Genomic DNA, 10007 nt, shown 5'->3' with positions numbered 1-10007 from the left:
TGCTGTGTGTCTCCTTAAATCAAATACAATAATAGTACTGAGCCTCTTGTCCTTTACATTAAATTATTAAAGCTCTGATGTTTTACTATTACCATGACTGAAAGCAATGTCATCCCCGTGAGTAACACTCCATTTATTTATGCCCAAGTCTTCATCACTCTTAGGTAAAACACAATTAAATTCACACTCTATTGTAATTTTGAATTTCATAAAATAAATATTTTTAATTTCCAAAAATAAACAAACATCTTTTTAACCAGAAAAGAACATTGAGAGTGTAAGAAATTTTCCATTTAGCAGACAAAAGAATTCTAATACATTTTCTTTTCAGGAGATACTAAAGTGTGTGTATGGTTTAAGAAATATAGATAAGTATAGCCTATTAGATAACACAGGAAAAGTCCTTAGCATCCTGGCATGATTTCCATTCCTGGCCCATCTGTTGCCCATTGAAAGAAATTACATGATTCACTCTTCTCCCAAGGGCACACATAAAAATTCCGTCCATTATTGGGGCCCATCTTCAACACTTTCCTCATAATACAGCGTTTTCCATGATTGCAGAATGGAAAATGAAGATCTGCCCACTACAAGGAGTAAAAAAAAAACAAAAACAACAAACAAACCTTCTCATTATCATTACATGGCATCATAATATGCATACAAAGCAGGGCTTACTGAACTGCTCTGTACATACTGCAATGAGTCATCTCTACTTGCTAGACAAAAGGAGACATAGGAAAACAAAACAGCTCTAAACTAAACTAACTAAGAAGGATCATCATATTTAATAAGGCAATATCAGCATCAATACTTAACCATCAATGCCTTTTGGAAAAATCAGACTCCCCACATAAAACAGGAGTATGGATATCTTATGATAGTAATCTAGAACTATCCAGGCATAAGACACTTCAGTCTGGTTCCAATCCCATAGAAAAAAAAATCAATCCAAAATGCAAATACCCAATGCTATATTCTCCTCTACTTTTATTTCTGACACATCCACAGTGACATCCAGACTGGAAAAAATTTCAAAGAAATCTGAAAATGCTTTCCTCAACATAAACTCTGTCTAGAGTCAAAATGCAGATGCCTTGGATGTTTTTCACGTCAGTACAGCTGATTTAGATATGATTCTTATTAGCTAAATGTAATTTTGGCTGTTTTATTTTTTCAGGCATAATTATATATTTTGTCTAGAAACTGGGGGGACTTTTTTTTATGGTAGGTCATTATTTTTTGAGGACCTTCATAAGTAGATATAAGACAATAAGATTTGCCATACTGGGTCAGACCAAAAGGTCCATCAAAGCCCAATATCCCTTTTCCAATAGTGGCCCATCCAAGTCACAAGTACCTGGAAGGATCCCAAGGGGTAGAAAGATTCCAAGCTGCTTATCCCAGGGATAAGCAGTGGATTTCCCCAAGTCCACCTTAAAAATGGTTTATGGACTTTTCTTCCAGGAACTTGTGCAAATCTTTTTGAAACCCAGCTAGACTAAAAGCTTTTACTACATCCTCCAATAACACATTCCAGAGATTAATTATGCATGGAGTAAAAAAAAAATATTATTCTATTTTTGTTAAATGTATTACCTAGTAACCTAATGAAGTCCTTGTACCCTTTGAAAGCGTAACCAATTCACGTTTACCCATTTCTCTCCGTTCATTATTGTATAGCTCTCTATCATATCTCCCCCTCAGCAGGCTCCAATCCAAGCTTTGTTTGCCCGGTTCAGTTTTGTTTTTTTGCTTACCCCTTTTAGGCACTCTTTATTGATAAGATTACATATAATGCGCCTTAAAGGGTGCTCATCTGTGTCCTTTAGAATCTCCATGCGTATCAGGCACATGAATTTCCACAGTGTGAAGGCAATTTTCAAAAGCCATCTATGCAGGTAAATGGTAATTTACCTGGGTAAAAGGGAATTTTGAAAATTGCCCACCCTCTTCACGGGTAAAAGTACGCACATTTTTAGACAATGCACAAACTTTTAACCACATTGATTGGAGATATTCCTTGGCAAGGGATAGGGCAGTGAATGCAATAGCGCACATACTTTTGAAAGGAAATATGTACCTGCGGGAAAAAAAACAGTACAAAATCTCTGAAGGTACTTTTTCCCATGCATGCATACTTTTCCTTTGAGATTTGGTGCAAGACCATGTAGTAAAATATCCGAGAACTCTGCAACTACCTACAGACATTTGAAAACTGCCTTCTATATATGCTGTGGGACCCAGGAGAAGGGGGAGCCTCCAGTTGGGGCTTTGGAGGAGACGGCACATCATGATAGCCCCGCAGAGCCCATCCTGCCAGCAGAAGAATGAAGATCATCACTGCTGGGCTAACATTAATCCCCTCCTCCACACCTGCATGCTGCTGATTCAGGCTGGCAGGACAACAGCTATGACAGTTCCTAAAGTTGCACCCTTCTCTACTGCCCAAAGCCTGACTGGTGCTGTGAAGCATGTGTTATTACAGTGCCCTGCACAGTTCAAAATGCTAATTGGAAAACAGCCTTAGGAAACACTGTTTTCCTCCTGCCAGCTCAGAAAATCACCTGGAGGTGGTGTATGAGGAGGGTCTAGGGATGAACAGAGCATTGGCTGGGGGAGGGTAAAGAGGGACTGGTGAAATCAGCTGCGGGGGGGGGGGGGCTGTTAAGGAGGTTTTGGGATGGGGTTGAGGAATACTGGATGGCAGTGATAGAAGGGATTGGATGGGGGTGTATGTCTGTGAGAGAGGAATTGAGGGAGTAAGATAAGAGACTGGCTGGGAGGATGTGCGAGAGAGCTGGGGAAGGGGTGAGAGAAAAATGGCTAGGATGGGGCACAGTTGTGAGGATGGTGGGAGAAGAAGTCATGTAAAGAATGCTTTTGGAAACTGTTTGAAAAGGATCAATGGGTGAAGACAGATGAAGAAATGGCAGAATTATTAAACAAATACTTCAGTTCTGTGTTCACTAAAGAAGACCCTGGAGAAGGACTGTCGCTAGTTAACAAAAAAATAAAGAATGGAATAGATGTAACTCCATTTACAGTAAAGAATGTATGGGAAGAACTGGGGAAACTGAAAGTGGACAAAGTCATGGGGCCTGATGAGGTTCATCCCAGGATTCTGAGGGAGCTCAGAGATGTGCTGGCGGGTCTGCTGTCTGACCTGTTCAATAGATACCTAGAAATGGGAGTGGTGCCGAGTGATTGGAGAAGAGCGGTGGTGATCCCGCTTCACAAGGCTGAAAACTACAGACCGGTTAGCCTCACCTCGGTGGTGGGAAAAGTAATGGAGTTGCTGTTAAAAGAAGGAATAGTGAACTATCTACAGTTGGAAGAATTGCTGGACCAGAGGCAGCATGGATTCACCAGGGGAAGATCCTGTCAGACAAACTTGATTGACTTTTTTGACTGGGTAACCAAGGAATTGGATCAAGGAAGATCACTCGATGTCATCTACTTGGACTTCAGCAAGGCTTTTGATACGGTCCCGCACAGGAGACTGGTGAATAAAATAAGAAGCTTAGGAGTGAGTGCCAAGGTGGTGGCCTGGATTGCAAACTGGTTGACCGACAGAAGACAATGTGTGATGGTAAATGGAACTTACTCTGAAGAGAGAGCGGTATTGAGCGGAGTGCTGCAGGGGTCCTGTTCAATATCTTTGTGAGCGACATTGCGGACAGGATAGAAGGTAAGGTTTGTCTTTTTGCAGATGACACTAAGATCTGCAATAGAGTGGACACACCGGAAGGAGTAGAGAGAATGAGACGGGATTTAAGGAAGCTGGAAGAGTGGTCAAAGATATGGCAGCTGAGATTCAATGCCAAGAAGTGCAGAGTCATGCATATGGGGTATGGAAATCCGAATGAACTGTATTCGATGGGGGAAGAAAGGCTGATGTGCACGGAGCAAGAGAGAGACCTTGGGGTGATAGTGTCTAATGATCTGAAGTCAGCAAAACAATGTGACAAGGCGATAGCTAAAGCCAGAAGAATGCTGGGCTGCATAGAGAGAGGAATATCGAGTAAGAAAAGGGAAGTGATTATCCCCTTGTACAGGTCCTTGGTGAGGCCTCACCTGGAATATTGTGTTCAGTTCTGGAGACCGTATCTCCAAAGAGACAGAGACAAGATGGAGGCAGTTCAGAGAAGGGCGACCAAAAAGGTGGAAGGTCTTCATCGAATGACTTATGAGGAGACATTGAAGAATCTAAATATGTACACCCTGGAGGAAAGGAGGAGCAGAGGTGATATGATACAGACTTTCAGATACTTGAAAGGTTTTAATGATCCAAAGACAACGACAAACCTTTTCCATCGGAAAAAAATCAGCAGAACCGGGTCACGATTTGAAGCTCCAGGGAGGAAGACTCAGAACTAATGTCAGGAAGTATTTCTTCACGGAGAGGGTGGTGGATGCCTGTAATGCCCTTCTGGAGGAAGTGGTGAAGACCAGAACTGTGAAGGACTTCAAAGGGGCGTGGGATAAACACTGTGGATTCATAAAGTCTAGAGGACGTGAATGAAGAGTGGGTGGCTCGCGGGAATGACTGCTACTACCTGGAGATAATACCCTTATTCAATAAACATACACACGGTTAATGCAACTCCAACATTTCTCTAAGCTTCAATAGCAAGAGGAAATGTGGAAAAAAGGATTTGCATTCACAAAAAGCAGGGAGTAGTTTGCTTGTTACAGCAGTTACTACCCCAAACCAAATAAGCCTGATACTTCACTTTCAATGCATAACCAACATGGCTCTCTGCTTCAACGGCAGGGGAGAAAGTCTGATACTTCGTGCATATCCAGCATAGCTCTCTGCTTCAATGACAGGGGGAATGAAGAAAAGTGGATCTATATACAGACAACAACCAACAAGGACTGAATTACATAGTCTGGGTAAACAAATAAGCATGGGTGTTGCTTGCTTATTGCGGCAGTTACTACCCCTAATTAAGCTAGATATTTCACTTAGATGCAGCTCCAACACTGCTCTTTGCATTAATGGTGGGGGTGGAAGGAAAACTGAACCAAAGGGTTACTAAGAGCCAAGAGTAACAGATAAGTATGAGAAAAAAAAAGTGCAAAGCTTGCTGGGCAGACTGGATGGGCCATTTGGTCTTCTTCTGCCGTCATTTCTATATTTCTATGTATACCTTTCCAATATTGTTCAGTTTGAGAATGATTTGATATATTTTTTTTAAATCATGAATATGTGTAATAATGAAAGGCATCAGATTGACAACATTGGAAACAAATTCTTAATCCAGGCAGCAACAGTGCAAGCTTCTTCACATTGCCAGAACAATGAATATCAAACCTGCTCTGGAAGAACCACTTCTAATTTTGAGGGTACAATAACAATCCTCCTTATCTATTCAATCTTTAGGCTTTTTAATCAGACTTCCAAAAATGGTGCAAATTTGTGCTAAATTATGATAGCGATTTTTGTGATGTGTACATCTGGCCAATTGGAACTGGACTGAGATCACTGAGAAATTACTGTTTACCTGATAATTTCCTTTTCTTTAGGACAGTCAGATGAATCCAGAACAAGTGGGTTATGCAGCCTCACCAGCAGACGGAGAGGAAGCAAGCTGATATCACAGTATATATACCCCTGCAGTGACCTCAGCCTGCCAGTATTCTCTTTAAAAGCAACTGTGGACAGACTAGCAAAAGCACTTGATTAAAAACAAATAAGCATGTCAATACTCAGCAAACAGGCAACACTGAGTTCAGACTGGGGACTGGAGTAACACTTACCAGTAATCCCTGTAACACAGAGGCACACAGGAGGATCATTACACAATCATTTGGCAGCCAAGGGAGGGAAGCTGGATTCAGGAAATTATCAGGTAAATAGTAATTTCTCATTTGTTAGTGTCAAGTCAGATGAATCCAGAACAAGTGGGATGAACCCAAGCTACTTCTGAATAGGGTTGGAGGCTGCCTGCAGTCCAGACAAAACCGCACGCACAAAGGCCGCATTCTCCCAGGCCTGAACATCCAGGCGATAATGCCCGGAAAAGATGTGTAAGGAGGAACATTGTCATAGCTTGGCAAATGTCGACAGGAGACAATCTAACTTCTGCTTATGATACTGCCTGAGCCTGAACCTGTAAAGGGAACAGCTTCCCAGCATCCACATATGCAGCCGTGACTACCTCCTTAACCCAACAAGCAATAGAAGTCCGCAAGACTGGATGACCCTGTCTAGCACCGCCGAGAAGGCCAAACAAGCGATCCGATTTACGCAAAAGCACAGTAACCTCCAGATACCTTACAATATGTCTCTTGAACTCCAAGGAATGCAACAAACGATATGGCCCTACATCTCTCTCTTTATTCAAAACACCCTTCCTTAGATGATCCGCCCTCAGCCACCACTGTAGTTGGGAGGAGACCTCCATCAGCAGGTGGAACCAAATCGATTGGTCCTGAGATTGCAGATTTCACCAAGACAGCAGGGAGAGCTGAAGAGGATACATATGGGCCCATACCCATGGTAGTACTTCTAGGGTCATCACCAATAAGCCAAGGGCTTGTAGATAAAACCCATACAGTCCAGCACAGAGTTGACAACACCAGGTGGCCTTGGGCTAGCAACTTCTGAATCTGAGCCTCTGGCAGAAACACTTTGCTCTGCTGTGTGTCGAACCGAACTCCCAGGTATTACAGCAACTGAGTAGACTGAAGGCTGCTCTCTGCTAGGTTCACCACCCAACCGAGCTCTCGCAACAGGGAATTCACCTTGCGAGTCACCCGGCGGCTCTCTTCTAGCGATTTGATGAGAATCAGCCAATCGTCCAAATGCGAGTATGCTAATATTCTATCCTTTCTCAACGCTGCCACAACTACCACCATTACCTTCTGGGAGTGGAGACCAGAACAAAGGGCAGCGCCCAAAACTGTGAACCGCAGGAAGTGTTGATGTTCCAATTGGATAGGAATGAGAAGATACACCTCGGACGGATCCAGAGAGGCTAAAAATTCCCCAAACTGCACTACTATAATCAGAGATAACGAGTGATGCACTTGAGGTTCCGGATGGGATATCACCCCTGTATTTTCTGGAGCCGTGGGCACTGGGACCACAGCAGTCAGCTTGAGGAGCCTTGCCAATGTATCCTCCACTGCCTGCTTCTTTTGTGGGGAGTGACAGGGAGATGCCATGAACACATCCCGAGGAATACTGAGAAATTCTAGCGTATATTGTGCTCGTATCACCTCCAGACCCACTGATCCAATGTGAACTTGACCCTCCTCAGCTAAAACAGAGATAAAAAGGGGGACCCCCCATCTCCTCTTTCCGGGGGTAGGACAGCAAACCTTCATTGGGAGAATCGTGAGGGTCCACCACTCAAGCCTGTGCCTCATCTGGGCTGTCAGGAAGAAAAGGACTGAGACCTAGCAAAGGGCTGAGTCCTCCGAAAGGTCGCTCCGCTATAGGGACAAAAGCACTTTGAACTTCCAGCATGAACTCTCATGACAAGGGAGCGCAGTGCCAATTTATCTTCCAGCAAATGAGGAACCTGAGCGTTGCTCCACTTACTGACCATCTTCTCCAACTCGCTACTAAAAAGAGCGAGCCGATAAAAGGCAACTTGGTGAGATTAACCTTGGAGATCACATCGGCTGACCAATTTCTCAACTACAGCTGACACCTGGCCACCACAATTGAAGCCACCCCCTCTGGCCGAAGTGAGGACCAAATCACAACTCACATCAGCCAAAAAGGCAGCAGCAGCTTCCATAAATGATCTGGAATGTACCCCAGAGTCATCAACCTCCTGGGAGAGAAGCAAACAAGAGCAATCTGCAAGGCCAGTGCCACAGCTTCAAATGCCTGCTTAAGGATAGTTGCAACCTATCAAGAGCAGCCTTCAAGGCCCACTTGGAGACTGCACACACAAGTGCATCAACCTTCAGAAACAAAAGCACTCTCTTAATACTGGATTCAGAGGGCAAGGCGTTCCAATCCAACTTCCTATGAAATTAGCCTCTGGGGTACCCCGCTCAAGAATAATCAATTTTTGAATGGCTTCCATCACAGGAAAAATACAAGAGGCTGTGGGCAAAGAAACCAAAAATAGGATTTCTGTTAGCTCAGAAGCAGAATCTGCCCCAGGAATACCAAGAAAAATCAAAGTCTGAGAAATCCAGGCAGGCAGTTCATCTTCAGGAAAGAACATGGTTCCAAACCAGGGGAAATTTCCCCATGCTCAAAAAAGGCAGGAACAGCATCATCTGCACTGTCCGGATCCCCAGCCACTGTTGGTAGAGGGGGACTCCGGCACATAACAAAAGGCAAGTTTCCAACTGTGCTTCTGCCCTATGAACCTGGGACAGAGCAGAGGACTGCGCCTGAATAAAGGATACCTGGGGAGTACGCACTGCGCTACCTTTCCCTATTGAGAAACCCAGTTAGGGGAGATCCAAAATCAGGTGCCCCACCTAAGACATCCTTACCCAGACCCACATCCGGCTGGGAAGAACCAGGCTTAATGAAATCACATTGAGTCTCCAAATAGCGCTGACCCAATGCAGAGGGCACTCCTGGCTCTGAGATGCCAGAATATAAAAGCAGTGCAAAGAGAAAGGTACTTAGACATTTTAGGCACAGGCACCAATATGGCTGACAATGCACTGAGTGCTGGCTGGAGGTGTGTGTCCTGCTGTATTATGTTTTGTATGTTTTTTTTTCACATGCGCTCAGCTAGGCACCCAAAAAATATTTATTTTTATTTATTTATTTAGGAACTTTTAATATACCGACATTCGTAGGACACATCACGCCGGTTTACAAATAACTGAAGCAGGCAGAAATTACAATGAACGCGGAAGGGGTGAGAGTGGAGCAAGCAAGAAAAGGGGGAGGGGGAGGGGGCAAGAGCATCAGGAGGAAGGAGGGCAGCACAAGCGAGAAATGAAAGGAACAAACAATAATGAAAGGCAAGATAATAAAAAACATATGCAGTAAATTTCTTAAATGACAAAATATAGGCGAGGTACTTATTTACATTATTTCGTTAGGTCGGCTCTACGACGGAAAGGAGTACATTAGAAAGGGTCAGAAGATGGGGAGCGTGAAATGGAGGTGGGTGGGAGAACACCTCGAAAGGCAGGCGGGGTGTAACGACCAGGTGAAAGGAAGGAGAGGGGTGAATTAGGAGCGGGTGAGGGGACGGTGAGGAAGGGAAGAGAGCTAAGTTTGGTTAACATCTGGGTAGGCTTGCCCGAAGAGCCATGTCTTGATGCCTTTTTTGAAGGTGTGTAAGGAGGGTTCAAGTCGTAAATGTGGGGGACGTGAATTCCAAAGGGAGGGGCCGGCAATGGTAAACGCTCTTTCTCTGGTAATGGAGAGGTGTGCGGTTTTGAGGGGTGGGGTGTGCATGGTGCCTGCGAGAGCAGTTCTGGTGGGGCGATTGGAGGTGCGGAAGCGTGGCATGGCCTTGAGCCATGCAGGATTGTTTTTATGAAGAGCATTGTGCAAGATGGTGAGGGTTTTGTATTGAATACGGAAGGGGATCAGGAGCCAGTGCAGGTCCTTTAGTATAGGGGTAATGTGTTCAGTCTTGCGGGTATTAGTTGTAATTCTTGCATAGCATTCTGTAAGATTTGTAGGGGCTTGATAGTGGAAGAAGGGAGGCCTAACAGAAGGGAGTTGCAATAATCCAGTTTGGAGAGGATGGTAGCCTGCAGGACTAATCGGAAATCTTGGGCATGGAGGAGGGGTTTCAGTTTTTTATAAGTATATGGAGTTTGTAGAAACCTCCTTTTAGTAGGTGGATATGCGTCCGATATTTAAGTGCACCCACCTAGGAGCTCAAACTAGGTGCCCAAAACGTTATGCATCAAATATTCATGCGTGCACACCTAGGTGTCTCCCCTGGGCAGCCAAGAAACAGCAAACAAAAAGTAAGCACACAATGCCAGATGGGTGCCAATGTAAGCGTGCAGCTACTATGTGGCGCTTGATATGGGAGCACAGAAGATAAGGCAAC

At 44.2% G+C, this 10007-nt stretch overlaps 1 protein-coding gene across 4 annotated transcripts in view; it reads right to left on the bottom strand.

The window, feature by feature from the left end:
• Positions 1-203: 203 nt before the first annotated feature.
• NEIL3 (nei like DNA glycosylase 3) overlaps positions 204-10007 on the bottom strand; it is a 218238-nt gene continuing 208434 nt past the window's right edge. For all 4 annotated transcript variants that reach the window (XM_029580256.1, XM_029580162.1, XM_029580421.1 and 1 more), the window contains one exon: positions 204-587. In XM_029580256.1, coding sequence (XP_029436116.1) covers positions 405-587 — 183 coding nt within the window. In that variant the 3' untranslated portion in view covers positions 204-404. The remainder of the gene's footprint in view (positions 588-10007) is intronic.

Source organism: Rhinatrema bivittatum, chromosome 1, assembly GCF_901001135.1.
Source record: "Rhinatrema bivittatum chromosome 1, aRhiBiv1.1, whole genome shotgun sequence".
In the NCBI taxonomy this organism is placed as follows: domain Eukaryota; kingdom Metazoa; phylum Chordata; class Amphibia; order Gymnophiona; family Rhinatrematidae; genus Rhinatrema; species Rhinatrema bivittatum.
Note: the sequence above shows the minus strand (reverse complement) of the source record. Positions and strands in the feature narration are given on the sequence as shown.